This window comes from Macaca fascicularis, chromosome 13 (genome assembly GCF_037993035.2).
Source record: "Macaca fascicularis isolate 582-1 chromosome 13, T2T-MFA8v1.1".
Taxonomy (NCBI): domain Eukaryota; kingdom Metazoa; phylum Chordata; class Mammalia; order Primates; family Cercopithecidae; genus Macaca; species Macaca fascicularis.
Genome location: NC_088387.1, coordinates 96485959 through 96502568, shown reverse-complemented (window position 1 = coordinate 96502568; position 16610 = coordinate 96485959). Strand labels below are relative to the sequence as shown.

General features: G+C 38.6%; 1 protein-coding gene across 5 annotated transcripts in view; it reads right to left on the bottom strand.

The window, feature by feature from the left end:
• The window catches only part of ASXL2 (ASXL transcriptional regulator 2), a 155154-nt gene that overhangs the window by 11896 nt on the left and 126648 nt on the right, over positions 1–16610 (bottom strand). For 4 of the 5 annotated variants that reach the window (XM_045369653.3, XM_074012182.1, XM_065527300.2 and 1 more), the window contains 4 exons: positions 14347–14510; positions 11157–11253; positions 8592–8697; positions 4166–4883 (listed from right to left, as the gene is read on the bottom strand). In XM_045369653.3, the coding sequence (XP_045225588.2) occupies positions 4166–4883; positions 8592–8697; positions 11157–11253; positions 14347–14510 (1085 nt within the window). Of the gene's footprint in view, positions 1–1182; positions 1275–4165; positions 4884–8591; positions 8698–11156; positions 11254–14346; positions 14511–16610 lie in introns of those variants that run through there. The other variant, XM_074012183.1, reaches the window with a different exon arrangement.

The following is a 16610-nucleotide window of genomic DNA, read 5'->3' as shown; positions in this document are numbered from 1 at the left end:
CACTCTGTCCCCCAGGCTGGAGTGCAGTGGCACAATCTCAGCTCACTGTAACCTCTGCCTCCCGGGTTCAAGTGATTCTTGTGGCTCACCCTCCCAAGTAGCTGGGATTACAGGTGCCCGCCACCATGTCCAGCTAATTTTTTTGTATTTTTAGTAGAGATGGGGTTTCACCATGTTGGCCAGGATGGTCTCGAACTCCTGACTTCAAGTGATCCACGCACCTCGGCCTCCCAAAGTGCTGGGATTACAGGCATGAGCCACCATGCCTGGCAAAACCAATGATTTTCATACAATAAAATCATCATGTCTGAAACAAATCTGCCTTCTGTCCTGAATAATACTTTGAAAGCTATTAGAGTTACTAATAATGCATCAAGATGTGCACCGTTCTAGTAACTGGTTGAGTTTAAAGGAGCAAATAACTGTTAAGATGTTCTAAAGCATTTAATTAAAAAAAATTAACCCACTAAACCCTAAGAAAATGCATGCCATTTTTCTTAATGTTCTTAAATTAAGAACAATAAAGTCACTAAACATTTTTCACTATTTGCAATACTAATTTCTCAAAAGGTCAGTAATCCTCAAAAATTGATTCTCTATAATTCCTAAGTTAGAGCCATGGGACTTCATAACAGGTGTCACAGAGTATATGTCTTACATCAGGAAATCTACTTAACCTCTCTAAGAGCTAAATCTATTTCACATCCAATTCGAACAAGCCTAGATAGCATATTTACTCAGCATATAGTATTTTAGAGGCTGCCTACGGTAAGAAAGCAGCAGTTATTGTCCTTTATTTATATCATATGAAAGAAACTGCAGGGAAAAAATGAAAAAAAAAAAAAAAAGATAAAACTAAAAAAGTAAATACAAGAAAGGTGTTTGGGGAACTTATATAGGGACAAACAACTTTACATAAGAACACTCTTGAGAGTAACACTATACCTAGCATAATACATGGTATCATAATAACACAATCATTAATAACATGTTGAAATCAAATAAGAACCATTAAAAGTGGTTAAAATGAAAGGTTTCAGTATCTAAAAATAAGTTTCAGTTACTTATGTAAATAGCCCTAATACCTGATTATGCAGAATAAATAATATCTTCTTTTTAAGTGCAAAACCACTCAAAGTTGTCCAGGCACTGATAACAATTTAATTTACTGAGAAGTCCTACCTTGGGAGAGCAGAGAGATTCAATCCTTTTCTTTTTAAGTGTACAGTCATCCCTTGGTATCCATGGGGGATTGGTTCTAGGACCCTGGAGGATATCAAAATCTGAGGATGCTCAAGTCCTTTATATAAAATGGCATAGTATTTGCAGATAACCTCCACATATCCTCCCATATATTTTAAGTCACCTCTAGATTACTTATAACACCTAACATAATGTAAATGTTATATAAATTGTTATACTGTATTTTTACATTTGTATTCTTTTCCAAATATTTTTGCTAGGTGGTTGGTTGATAATATAGAATTAACCTTGAGGATGTGGAACTTGCTGATACAGAGGGCTGACTGTATATGGAATGTAAAACATATAATGTGCATTGTGTGTATATAATTTTTATATACATATGTATGTATATAAAAGTTGTAACTAAGTTGTAACATTTACACTACATTGCAAATTTTGTTTTCTACTACTACCTTGTGAATTTTGTTTTCTACTTAAATTTCGTTTAAAAGGTTTTGTTCTGTTATAAATTACATTAAGCTTTGTCTAAGAAAGCAGTATTTGAGATAGGGTCTAAGGGAAGAGAGTTACTAAAGACACTTCTGGAAAAGTCTTTTTTGAGGGAGATGAAGAGGGAGAAGAAAGGAAAAGAATGGAAAAAAGTAAAATTATATTAACTTGGTCACAGTGGATTAAAGTTTCTGTGTAATCCCTCTGCACTAGCAGAAAGCAGACAGAATATGATGTAACCCAGCCTGTCTACAGGTGAGGAAATAGAAATGATGGGTCTTAGCAACATTTATAGCAAAACCTAAACAGTTACTCAGCTCTCAGGTCTGGAGATAAGCTGTGAATGACATTAAAAAAAAGTTTCTAATATTTTTATAAAAAAGAATAGTAAAAGTGATTAAAACAAAAATCAGAATCTCTGGCAATGCATGTTAATGGAAGGAAAAAAAAAAAAAAAAGAAAAGAAAAAACCCCCATAGATTCTTAAATGCTAAAATCACCAATCTTAAAGAGCAATGAACTGGCCGGGCGCGGTGGCTCACACCTACAACACTAGCACTTTGGGAGGCTGAGGCTGGTGGATCTTGAGGTCAGGAGTTCAAGACCAGCCTGGCCAACATGGTGAAACCCCTCTACAAATAATTATTTTAATTATTTGTAAACATACAAAAATTAGTTGGGGGTCGTGGCTTACGCCTATAATCCCAGCTACTTGGGAGGCTGAGAAAGGAGAATTCCTTGAATCCGGTAGGCAGAGGCTGCAGTGAGCCGAGCCTGCATCACTGCACTCCAGCCTGGGTGACAGAGCAAGACTTCATCTTGAGGGGGGGAAAAAAACAAGCAATGAATAAAAAAGTAATAAGAAGTACAGACGGTGGCCCATGCCTGTAATCCCAGCACTTTGGGAGGCAGAGGAGGACAGATGACTTGAGGTCAGGAGTTTTTGAGATAGGGTCTAAGGGACCACTGGTCAACATGGTGAAAACCCATCTCTACTAAAAAATAAAATTACAAAAATTAGCCAGGTGCATGCTTGTAATCCCAGCTACTCAGGAGGCTGCTGAGGCAGGAGAATCCCTTGAACCTGGGAGGCGGAGACTGCAGTGAGCCAAGATTGTGCCACTGCACTCCAGCCTGGACCACAGAACAAGACTCCATTTAAAAAGAAATAAAAAATAAAAATAAAAAAAAAATACAATGAGAATGGGTCAAGTTCTAGTAAGTGAATCTTTCCAAGGAATACTTCCTGACAGGACTAATTTTGGTTCACCTAAGTTAAACTAAAAGGGGGGAAAAGTACCTTTACTAGGCTTATTTTTCCTTTTACATCCTAATGAGTAATATCCAGTGCCTTGGCTCTTAAATTCCTTGGCAAGAAAAATAAACTATTTATTAAATGAATGAACTGCAAACTGATATTAAGCAAAAGCCAAAGTATTAATAAACCTTTAAGATCAGAAGTAAAAATGTGTTTGGGTTTTAAAGGGCATTATATATTAAGATAGTCAAAGATACTGCCTAGAAGAATTTGGAAGATTTGACAGGCAGCAATATACGGCTAACTGGAAGTTAATCACATGCTAAGCAGTAGAGCTTATCAAGGCTATTCCATCTTACTAGTGTCCCTCAAGTAACCAGTAGTGACAGAGGATAGCCACACATATTTCCTTTAATAGGAGGGAGCTAAACGTAGTTCCTGATTCACAGAACATAAAGTCAGTTATGGTAGCAAGAAAAGGGCCAAAGTAAACTAAAAAATCTTTGTACTCTTGGTACAGAGATAGGATCCTTTGATTACACCAATAGTCTCCTCATGCTTAGTCTCACATTTCTTATTTTGTCATATCAGACAATAATTTCTATGACGGTTATAAGATTTCCATAACTGTCTTAAACTCAATAATGGTGGTTATTGTTAATACTTCTGCTTATAAAGGGGCCACATTGTCTGGAGGCATGCATCACAGACTCCCTGTAAAGGAACTGAAGGAAGCCCAAGATTCTTCCACCCTGGGATTGTGATCAACTCTTCTCTGCAATATCTGTGCAAATCCTGGCCCAAAAAATCTAAGAGGTCCTGAGGAGACAGTAGGATAGCTGGCTGTCAATGTTCTACAGAGGCTGAGAATTATAACTAACTTTTTGGAAGTCCATTTAAATTCTATTTGGTCTAACTCTAAGATTCTGAGATCAGTTGCCTCTGAGCTCGAGTAGTGAGAATGGGGCTGGTTTACATTAGATACCCAGGTACCTTCCTTATGCAAACACCAGTAAAGACCTGTATGTAGGACTGCAGTTCTAAATGCCCATCTGTCATTTTATTTGTGTAAGGCCATAGTTACATACTTACCAAATATATCCAACTGCTTCTGCATTAAGAACTACCACAAATTACTTGAAATTTAGTAGGTATGACCAAAAACATAGGGTGCACACCATCTCTCCTTTTCAATTCTCTCCATTCTCTTACCTTGAGAGGTGGTACTTTTCGCACCTGGACTCTGTCCCCTCTACTGAGAAAGGGCTGTGGTGAGACCTGAAATGGCTGCTGGTGCTGGCGATTCTCAGTGACACGTGGCCTCTTCTCCCAGCTCACAGGGGCCTCTTCTTGGGTAAGGGAAGACTTCCTCTTGAGGCTTTCTGGGTTCTGATCAACAAGAGTTGTTAGAGGTTCTTTCACAGTGGTCTCTTGTGGACCTGCTTCTGCTGTGGGCTTCGTTATTGGTTTTTCAACCCCAGGACTCTTGGGTTTGCTTGGCGATGTAACTAAAGATTCTTGGCTTTCACTTTTGTTATAATTACAAGCTGTGGTGAGATGATTCTTCCCAGATTCCTGTTCAGCAAAGGCGACTGGCTTCTGCTCCAAGACATCCTCATCCTGTGGGCACTTGATGGGAAGAATGCTGCTAAACTCATGTGTATTGAGAGCTGAGGAAAGCAGGGGCTCTGTAGATGTGGAGAAGCTCGGCTGCACTTCACCTTGGCTTTCACACTCTTCTCTTCTGCCTGGTGATGACATTTGCAACGCTTCTTCTTCACACTCTGACTGGGGGACTACTGGAACTATTCTGATAAGAGAGGCTTCTGACACAGGCATTGATTTTGGTTGTTCAGCTGGGGTTTTCTTTACTTTGGGATCGCTGGGAGAAGCTGTCAATTTCTTAGAATCTTCAAGGCTCAGGCCAGAACTAAAAAGGGGGAAAAAGAAATATTCTAGTTGAGAAATAGCCCATATTGTTCAAAGCATTCATTAATAGAGATAATGGGGCCGGGCGTGGAGGCTCACGCCTGTAATCCCAGCACTTTGGGAGGCCGAGGCAAGTGGATCACGAGGTCAGGAGATTGAGTCCCTCCTGGCTAATACGATGAAACCCCGTCTCTACTAAAAATTCAAAAAATCAGCCAGGCATGGTGGTGGGCACCTGTAGTCCCAGCTACTTGGGAGGCTGAGGCAGGAAAATGGCGTGAACCCGGGAGGCGGAGGTTGCAGTGAGCTGAGATCGTGCCACTGCACTCCAGCCTGGGCGACAGAGAGAGACTCTGTCTCAAAAAAAAAAAAAAAAAAAAAAAAAAAAACGCTAGAGATAATGGAAGATGACAATGCCTAGGAAAACCCCGGAGACAGCAGGTATTCTTCATGTATTATCTTCACTATCATTAGTAGTGAAAGCTCTGGAGTCAGAGTGCCTGGATTCAAATTCTGGCTCTGATACCTACCATCCCTGTGATATTAAGTAGATGACCAGCCTTCTTTACTTCAGTTTCTTCAACTGTTCACTAGGTTTAATTACTTCATAGTGTTGCTATGATAATTAAGTTAATCCATATAAAGTACTTACCTAACACATAATGAAAGCTCAGTAATGGCAGTTATTATTATTACTTCTGCTTATAAAGGGGCCACATTGTCTGGAGGCATGCATCATAGACTACCTGTAAGGGAACTGAAGGAAGCCCAAGACTCTTCCACCCTGGGATTGTGATCAACTCTTCTCTGCAATATCTGTGCAAACCCTGGCCCAAAAAATCTAAGAGGACCTGAGGAGACAGCTGGCTGTCAATGTTCTATAGAGGCTGAGAATTATAGCTGAGTTTTTGGAAAGCCCATTTAAATCTCACTTGGTTTAGCTCTAAAATTCTGAGATCGAGTGTCTCTAAGATATTCTGAGGGTACAGTTCCAATGAGCTTCCCATAATGTGGCTTGGCTAAGAGCTGGGCTAATCTGTAAAGGTCATTAGTGACTCTTCTTAATGTTTTAGAATATTGTACAACATGTAAAATCAATGAGCCTTCTTTGGTGACTTTGAAGAGTGCTTCTGAGATGGGATGACTAGGGACAAAACTGGGCAATAATAAAAAACAGTCTTTCTATAAATGCTGACAGAAAGTAACAGTTGACAATAGAAAGACCCATGAACTGTTGTAATGCTCTATCTGCTTAAGGAGAGATGGGCCAGGCACAGTGACTCATGCCTATAATCCCAGCACTTTGGGAGGTGGGCAGATCGCTTGAACACCGGAGTTTCAGACCAGCCTGTGCAACAGGGCAAAACTCCACCTCTACAAAAAATACAGTAATTAGCTGGGTGTGGTGGCATGCACCTGTAGTCCCAGCTATCGGGAGGCTGAGGTGGAAGGACTGCCTAAGCCCAGGAGGTTAAGGCTACAGTAAACCATGATTGTACCACCGCACTCCAGCCTGGGAGACAGAGTGAAACCCTGTCTTTAAAAAAAAAAAAAGAAAGAAAAAAAGAAAAAAAAAGGAGGGAATGAACAAATATTTGTAGAATTACTGCTACCTGCAATAACAGTCTAAATGTACAAAACATCACTTCTATAACTCAATGCTCATACCAAAAATGTAGAAAAATCAGCTTATAGAACTCTTTTTTGAGACAGGGTCTCGCTTCGTCACCCAGGCTGGAGTGCAGTGGTGTAATCTTGGCCACTGCAACCTCCGCCTCCCAGGTTTAAGCGATTCTTCCACCTGAGCCTGGGTCTACAGGAGCGCACCACTACACCCAGCTAATTTTTTGGTATTTTTTGTAGAGATGCATTTTGCCATGTTGCCCAAGTTGGTCTCGAATTCCTGGGCTCAAGTGATCCACCCACCTCGGCCTCCCAAAGCACTGGGATAGAGGTGTGAGCCACCGCACCCGGCCATAGTTTATGGAACTCTTAATCTCAATAGGAATATTTCCTAAATGACTGTGAAGGAGATGGATAACTACTACTTGGAGACAAGGAAAAGGAGCACTTAGTTTTCAAGCTGTGGTTACAGGTCTCCTTAAGAGCTGCCACTGGTGTGCAGAAGGAAGGGAGACTAACAAGTAGGAGTCCAGGTGTTCAATCCTATTTCAAACAAAACATCTCCCTTACCATCTATTTAAATGTCCTATTACAGTTTCATTGTTGGACCTTTTGTTGAGGGGAAAAAACTGATTTAGGCTACAGTCTCTTTTAAACATAATTTATATCTTTATTCAGCTATGTACATCTCCCAGAGTGCCTTTTACAGAGGACAGGTTGTTTAATTACAGGTTGATTCTAATAGTCCACATTAAAGAATTCCTAAGATTCCTTAGTGATTCTGGATAGCTACATTTTGGGATAATTAACTACTATAAAAAGTGGACAGAACCTCAGCATTCTGACCGGGAGTGGTGGCTCACACCTGTAATCCCAGCACTTTGGGAGGCTGAGGAGGGCAGATCACCTGAGGTCAGGAGTTCTAGACCGGCCTGGCCAACATGGTAAAACCCCAACTCCACTAAAAATACAAAATTTGCCAGGTGTGGTGGTACATGTCTGTAATCCCAGAGACTGGGGAGGCTGAGGCAGGAGAATTGCATGAACCCAGGAGGTGGAGGTTCCAGTGAGTCTGAGATTGCGCCACTGTACTCCAGCCTGGGTGACAAGAATGAAACTCTGTCTCAAAAAAAAAAAACAAAAAACGAACTTCAGTATTCTTCTATCTTATAAAGTAACCAGAAGAAAAGCCAATCTTTTCAAAGAAAGGGACTCTTAATTCAAGGTTTTTTTGTTTTTAAATGTATTTTATTTTTTTTTTGAGACAGAATTTTGCTCTTTTTGCCCACCAGGCTGGAGTGCAATGGCGCAATCCTGGCTCATGGCAACCTCCGCCTCCCAGGTTCAAGTAATTCTCCAAGCCCAACTAATTTTGTATTTTTTTAGTAGAGACAGGGTTTCACCATGTTGGTCAGGCTGGTCTCAAACTCCAGCCCTCAGGTGATCAGCCCGCCTCGGCCTCCCAAAGTGCTGGGATTATAGGCGTGAGCCACTGTGCCCGGCTAAAAAAATTATTTTTAAAGAAGCCATTTCACCTACAATGACAGTTTTAAGGGTAAAGGATTATGAGTAATCTAATTCTGTGAATCTGTGATTCATAATAAGAAAAAACTTCTTCAGGCCAGGCGCGGTGGCTCAAGCCTGTAATCCCAGCACTTTGGGAGGCCGAGATGGGCGGATCATGAGCTCAAGAGATCGAGACCATCCTGGCTAACACAGTGAAACCCCGCCTCTACTAAAAAATACAAAAAACTAGCCGGGCGAGGTGGCGGGCGCCTGTAGTCCCAGCTACTCGGGAGGCTGAGGCAGGAGAATGGCGTAAACCCGGGAGGCGGAGCTTGCAGTGAGCTGAGATCCGGCCACTGCACTCCAGCCTGGGCGACAGAGCCAGACTCCGTCTCAAAAAAAAAAAAAAAAAAAAAAGAAAAAACTTCTTCCTAAAGAAGAATCAGTGACACAAAAAAAAAAAAAAAAAAAGGAGGAGGAAACTGGGGCCTAGAATTTCTGTGCGGGTAATGAGATAAAGCACTACATGACATACATACAGGAATTAACATTTGGTTTATAGAACCTGTCTTAATATTACCTCTGCCCATAGTAGCTTTCAAAGAATTGTTCTTTCCATGGCTCCACCTTTTTCTCCTTCTCAATCTCTTGTCGAATTCTCACCTGCATCTCAGGTGTAAACTCACCTGCAATGTACCCAAAAAAGGATATTCAATAGAAAAATGCTATTTGCAACATGTAACTATTTATAAATCATGAAAGACTCATGCAGGAATCAGAATACTATCACGTGAAAGTAACAGCAACTCCCCAAACCTCCTCACTGTAAAGGAGGACCTAAATGCCATTAGGTGAAATAAAAATATGTTTGCACACCACTCCATGTAGCTTTCAGTACTCAGTTGAGGCTGACAGAGCCTTTTCTCTGGGCTTCCCTGTGGTACCTTCCTCACGCTCCAAACATCACATTCCATACAGATTTATTTTATCTCTTACATAGAACTTCCAATTTATTTTCCACTAAAAGAAAAAGTGATGTGCTTTTAATAAACTATGCCACTGGGCATTTTTACTATTTTAAAGTTCAGTTTCTCCAAGGCAACTTAATTTTAGGCTTTTTATGTCTAACTGCATAAAGAAAAGCTATGGCCCTACTTAAAAGCATTCGAGATTCCAGTAAAAAGGTAGGGAGTTATTCTGGAGTTGTCGGTTTTCTAATTGTTCCAGAAATTGTACCAGGCTAATGCTCTAGCAAGAAGATACTCAACATGCCAAAGACCCAACTGCTCTGAATATGCCATTTATTTGCATATACTACCAACCACCTCAATCCTTCCCACTCCATCAGCAGAGAACAGTGAATGTGCTTGGTAGGCCATCTTCAAACTTGTGGCTCAGATAGGCTGCTCCCTTTTATACTCTAATACCCAGGACATCAAGGAATAAGAGGTAGAAATGGCAGAATTTGAAGTTTAAGACCTCCTGGGGGTGAGAAGAAGGAGAGGAAAAGTGTTAGAGGACCGTGGACATCACAGTCATGGGCAAAGGATTGGGAAAAGAGGGAATTTGGCTGTCAGAATCCAACCCAGAACTCCTGCTGTTGAGTCTACTGTGTATCTGAAAATGAGGAATAAAATGTACTGAACCCTGTTCACATATATACAGTGTTCCAAGTTGCTGTTCATAAAATATGATCACATGACTATAGGTACAGCAGTCACTTGTTTGCATGTTTAAAAAAAAAAAGTTAACACTGATAATAATAATCGCTGTATCACTGCTGACAGTGCCTACTTGCAAAAAAGTGGGGGCTGAGGAAGTAAATCCTTTACCAATTTATTGTTAGTTAAAGAAACGTACTGGTAGAAATGGTATGTTTTAATCTTTCCAAAAAAAGGGGGGGTCTCTGCCCAAAAAAAATCTGTAGGAAAGAGAAAGGTCCACAGTAATCAGAGCAAGAGATCCCTTCTACATAGAATTTCTTCTAAAAGAAGAGGATGGGAAAAGTCAACAATTTCAAAAAACAATCTAGATTATATATTAGCTCTTCATTTAACTTAATTGTTAGGGATCTGACAGAAAATAAACAATGAAGAGCATTCCTAATGCGCTCCTTACAAATGTATATATTTTAAAGTCTCTCACACTTGTTTAAGGCTATTCTTTGGCATATGACTTTTCAAGTTCTATTATTTATTCCATGTATACTGAAAAACAGATATAATAAAAATAATTCAGCCAGTGGTTTTACTTATGTCTGCATATTAGAATCGTTGGGGAAAACTTTGAAACAAACCAACAAACAAAACCAATAAAGCTCTGACACTAACCCAGAGCAATAAAAACAAAATCATTGACAGTGGCGTCTGCACATCAGTATTTTAAAAAATACCACAGGTGTTTTTCAGCTGCAGAGGTGAAGAACTGCTAGTACTGAGAGATACTACATGCAGTGCCCACACACAATCAGTCATTAGAAGCATGGCACACATGGCAGACCAGTGATCACAGTCAGTAATTTTTGGTCATGATCCATACTTACTACAATGTTCTGACTGCCAATTAACTGTCCATTTCAAAAGGCTGAATTTTATATTATATGAAATATAAAATATGATATATATGAAATATGATATATATGATTATATGAAATATACAAAATATACCTTAATGAAGTGATCTTTTAAAAAACTCTCACTGATTGATTTTACTTTTAGTTTTATTGAAGCTAGGCAGTAATAAACAGGTTATCTCACTGCTTACCAAACTGGGATGCAGAGCACCATAAAGTGACTAATTCTACACTCTTATTAGGGAGCCTAATAAAATTTCAATTCCTAGGCATTAATGTAGAATTGCTGAATCAGAATCTTTAGGAGCAGGGCACAAAAATCTGTATTTTTTAATTTCTTGGAAGCTTTATATCATTAAATAAACGTGTTGCTGGACTCCATCTGGTGTTAACCCGATAACATAAGCACTAGATAAAAGTCTAACAACATGTTTCACACAGGATAGTTGATTCTATCCTATCGTAACATCTTGTTGTCCTTTACTTTCCAAAACTGCTTACATTACCTGATGAGGAAGAGAGGTGTTCTGGGTGCACACACCACCTGGGAGACACATTAGGTAGAGCACTTACCTTCTGAGAGTCTTTCCTTCCAGCCTTGGGCTGCTGAAGTGAAGAATTCATTGTTAAGGGCTGAGCCATTTAACTTCATTAAACCATCTGGACCAACCTGGGTCAAAGAATAAGCCAAAGAAAGCTTACAAAGAAAGTGAAAGGTATCATGGGGTATTTGACTTTCCTTTCATTTTAGAAAAGAATGTATATATATTTAATTTTATAGAAATATGAGTATCTCATACTATGTGCTTATTCAGGACAACTCTGTTATTTAATGTAATATCACTTTGTTCTAAAACATTGCTTTCCTATTTACCTCTCCTCACTCCTCTCTCCATTCACACCCATTCCCTAATAATTAAAAATCTACTCACAGAACCACACATAAAGTGATGGAACAACTGGCTATCCAACCAGTAGAAAATAAAGCTGAATCCCAGATTCAAATAATGTAAAAAAAAAAAAAAGGATGGACTAAAAATCTAAATGTAAATTTTAAGTCAAAAACAGTTTTTTGAAGAAAATTAAGAAAACGATGTGGACATCCTTGAGACTGAGGAACTCTTCTTAACCCAACTTTACTTTCCAAACCTATGTGGGTCGACATCATTTCCCCCGGCTCTACAGCAGAAATTGGTAAACTTTCTGTAAAGGGCTAGACAACAAATACTTCAACTGTGCAGGCCATATGGCTTGATTTCAGCTCCTCAACTCTGCCACTGTAGCACAAAAGTAGTTATGGACAATATGAAAACTAATAGGAGTGGCTTTAAGCCAATAAAACTTCATTAATCAGGCAGTCAGCTGGAAATTGCTTAGTGGGCTGTAGTTTGCTGACTGCTGATTCATACTCCAGAGAACTGGTACAAGGGTAATGGTGTTCCTATAAAAGCAGTTTATCCAGTCTCTACTTGAGTATTACAGTGATAAGCAAGTTACTCCACTACAAGATAATATATTCTGCAGTTTAATCCTCCAACTGTGAAAAAGTTATTTTAACCCCAAATCTGCTTTCTGTATAACAAAAGTTTACCTCTTCCATACCATGGGCCTTCAAATATATTGAAAGAGAAGTGTTTTGATCCAAACCTATGTTTTTCTCTGGTCTAAATATTTTTCTACTGCTCATTGCTGGATACTCCACACAGTGAAGTACAGCTTCAAACTTTTCATTCTTTAAACACTGTAAATTGCATCTGACAGTAGTTTGTATTTCACTTAATCGAAATTCCATATTCTCTACACATAGGGACAATGTTACTCAGATTACTGTGGGCTCCAACCGTGTTAACAAATGAAAAACTAGCCAAGTAACCTCCTATTAAGAATACCTGGGCTGGGCGCGGTGGCTCACGTCTGTAATCCCAGCACTCTGGGAGGCTGAGGCAGGCGGATCACAAGGTCAGGAGATCGAGACCATCCTGGCTAACACGGTGAAACCCCATCTCTACTAAAAATACAAAAAAAAAACAAAAAACAAAAAAAAAACTAGCCAGGTGTGGCGGCACACGCCTGTAATCTCAGCCACTCGGGAGGCCGAGGCAGGAGAACTGCATGAACCCAGGAGGCAGAGGTTGCAGTGAGCCGAGATCGAGCCAATGCACTCCAGCCTGGGCGACAGAGTGAGACTCTGTCTCCAAAAAAAAAAAAAAAAGAAAAAAAGAAAAAGAAAAAGATGAGAGCAATCTCCAAGAGGTTCTCTTAAAACTGCTGAAACTTCAGTCTCCTAACTTGTTCTAACCAAGAACTGGCATCCTCAAGCTATAATTTCTACAAGAGTTATGGTAGGGAGAGCAGTCACCAAGAAGAACCAGGTTCACTTCTTTGCCCCCACCTCTATAAGAATACCTCATTTATTTGGGCTCTCTGGACAACGGACTCTGAACTCCTTTGACATGTTCTGATTCATAACACTATGAAATTGTTATCAATGAAGTCTAGTAGGAAGATGATTTTCAGAATTAGAAAGATTTAGTTTTAACTCAATAAATAAGTCAATCAGCTAATAATGAATTCTGTCGTTTACTTATTCTGTTATCCTCTTACTATGAACAAGAGTATAACTAGTTCTTTTACTGTGTAAACTAAGGAAAACATCTCTCTCTCATCATTTTAATAAACATTCTTAAAAGTTGGAGGTTAGGGAGACCTATCACATTACTTAGAATACAGCTGAGATTTTTAAAAATCTCACAAGTGAAGAAAGCTTAAAAAATCGTAATTCTTCTATCTTCCTTTTCCAGAGGGAGGAAACAGAAGATCAGAAGAGGGAGTGACTTGGTACACTGTTTTCCCTGATGAAAGCCAAAGTCTCAGACCTTTACTTCATTCCTGACCAAGGTAAATCACTAAAGTTCTCTGGTCCCTGCCTTGACGCTTGCCAGACGTTTGGTATTTCTTTTTGCTACTATTTTTTTTAAGTATAACTTGTATTGGGTTTTAAGTTCTCTATTATGGAAGTAATAAATGTTTCTCTTAGAAAAATGTAACAAAGGAATGCAAACTGTGAACATTCTCAAGTCCACCACTGTTCATACCATGTTGCATTGTCTTTCCAGCTGTATTTATTTATCCGGACCTATGTTTTTGGCTTATTCCTCACATTTCCCACTCCACTGAGGCACTGGCCCACGTCCTGTTGATACTGGACCAAGACAACTCTTCCTCCTGAAGTTTACGTTTGTTTTTTTTTTTCTTGAGATGGAGTTTCACTCTGTCACTCAGGCTGGTGTCCAGTGGCACCGTCTTGGCTCACTGCAATCTCCGCCTCCCAGGTTCAAGTGATTCCCCTGCCTCCACCTCCCAAGTAGCTGGGATTACAGGCACCTGCCACCACACCCGGCTAATTTTTGTATTTTTAGTAGAGACAGGGTTTTGCCATGTTGGCCAGGCTGGTCTTGAACTCCGGACCTCAGGTGATCCGCCCTCCTGGGCTGCCCAAAGTGCTGGGACTACAGGTGTGAGCCACCATGACCGGCCTCCTCCTGAACTTCATTCTATGGATGCCTAAATCCTAATACAGTCAAAATAATTCTGTAATCTTGAAATTCTGGCAGGAGAATTTTTCTTTTTTTCCTAAGCCTTAAAAAGCTCGCCTATTAAGAAACTTATGTAAAAATATTCTTACTTCTCAGTACCATTAATACCACTTTACAAGTATACATAAACAGCTATTTTTAAAATCTTAAGGAGTTCAATGACGCACCTGTCGATCTACCTCTGGGAGTAGTAGAAGCAGTCGCTGTTGGCAATCTCCAGGAAGGACTGAAAATGTGTGCTTGTTGATCAGTGCTCGCAGATTTGTATTAACCAGAATGGAGTCCGGTGTCTCAACGTCAATGTCGGCACATTTAGTTCTTTTCATTTGTCCTACAAAAACGGAAAAGGATTGTTTGGGCCTCCTTCACAAGTCCTGTTTCTATATAAACTGTAGCTTTCTGTGCAGTATAAAAAATCCACAATTGTAAGCATTTAAATATCACACTGTGAAGAAGATAACGCTTAAGATCTTAGGATTTTCTTCTAAGACTAACAAAACAAGTTTTGTTCATTTATAGAGGATAAAAGAATACAGTGTATCTATCTTCTGTGCATAAATAGAACAAAGTCTGTAAAAATGAGTCTTCTACCATACTAAAACTGCATTTTATGTTTGACACTAGATTATTTCCCCCAAAAAACTGAGAAAGTTTATGATAAATGATAGGAAGAATGTCTAAGAAAGAAAATCCAAATCTACAAATCATACTGATATCCTTTGCCTCTTTTCATGACTTTTTTTTTCACTGATTTTAATTTGCATTGGCTAAAAATGTTATGATTTAATAGCTTAGCAGTTTTAGGAAATCTGTCCACAACCAGAAGGTTACAATCTTTCAAAAAACTGAGTACACAAAGGATTAAAATGTAAATAAAAATTTATATATATACACAAAAGACCAACTTGGAAAAAATATTTAGAAGCCATGACAAAAGGCTGCTATTCTTCATATGAAAATAGCAATTACAAATCAATAAGAAAAAGACAAATACCACCAAGAGAAAAATGAGCAAAGGAAATTAAAAGGTAATTCAGTCCACTAACCTTAAGTAGATGCTATTATTTTTTTAAAATGCAAATTAAACCAATGAACATAAAATATTATTTGTCTATGAAATGGCAAAATATTGCAATATGGTAATGGGAATATGCAGGCGAAAAAGCAAAAAGCACTTTCAAATACTGCTGATGGGGCTGAATCAGCATAATCTTATAAAATAAAATCTAACAATATCTAGGAAAATGTTAATCTACATAATACTCTGGGACCTATACAATCATACACCCTCTGCCTCCTGGGGGAAGCACAAACAAAAGAAAGGATTTCCCTCAAATTAATCCCACTGGATTCCTACAAATAAAAATCTAGCATTACTACTTCAGAAGGATTACCCAAAAAATGAGAAGTTACGACACTACAAGGGAGAATCATTAGAAACTAGAAATAACAGATGGAGACCTAGAAGTACTGAAGCTATCAGATATATAGAATACAGAATTGCTATGTACAAAATGTTTAAGGAAATAAATAATGTAATTACAAAAATAAGGACAAAACAATTAGGAATACACAGACTTTAAAAAATGGGACATCTAGAAATGTAGAATAAAAATTGATGAAATTGATTAAACAGTAGTTTCACAATATTAAAGAGGGTCTACACTATATAGCCAAACAATTTACTCTCAATTTACCCAATTTATACCCTCAGAATATAAGAGAAGATAAAATATTTTTAGAGATTTAGCAAAAACATAAATGACGGAATGAGAAGGTCTAACAAATACCTGACTGAAGATCAAGAATGAGAAAATGAAGAGAATGGAAAAAAGGCAATATTCCAAGAACTGACAGTTGTACATTTACAGCAACTGATGAAAACCACAAACCTAAAGCTCTAGAAGTGGAACATATTCCAAAGAGGACAGAAAGAAATCCATGCAGAGACCCAGCATAGTAAAAGTGTTTATCAAAGACAAAGAGAATAGCTTGAAAGCATCCACGAGGATGGGAACAATCACATAAAAAGGAATGAAAGAGCAGTAGTAAACTTCTTAACACAATGGAATTTAGAATAAGGTAAATAATATCTGTAAAATGCTGAGAGAAAATAATCACTAACCTACAAATGCATGTCCACCAAACTACCCTTCGAAAATGAACATGAAAGAAGGATATTTATAAACCAAAACTGAAGGCATTCACTACTCAGAAACCTGATACAAATACAGTTCTTATTGTACTTCAGCAAAGAAAATCATTGCAGAATGGGTTGAAATACAATAGAGAAAGGTAAACATGTAGATAAATATATGTACACATTGTTTATATAAAATAATAGTATTCTAGTGTCTGATTTGTGAGGTTAAAAACAAAATACAAAAAAAAGACAATTAATATTTATTTAAGTCCAGATATAAAAGATAAG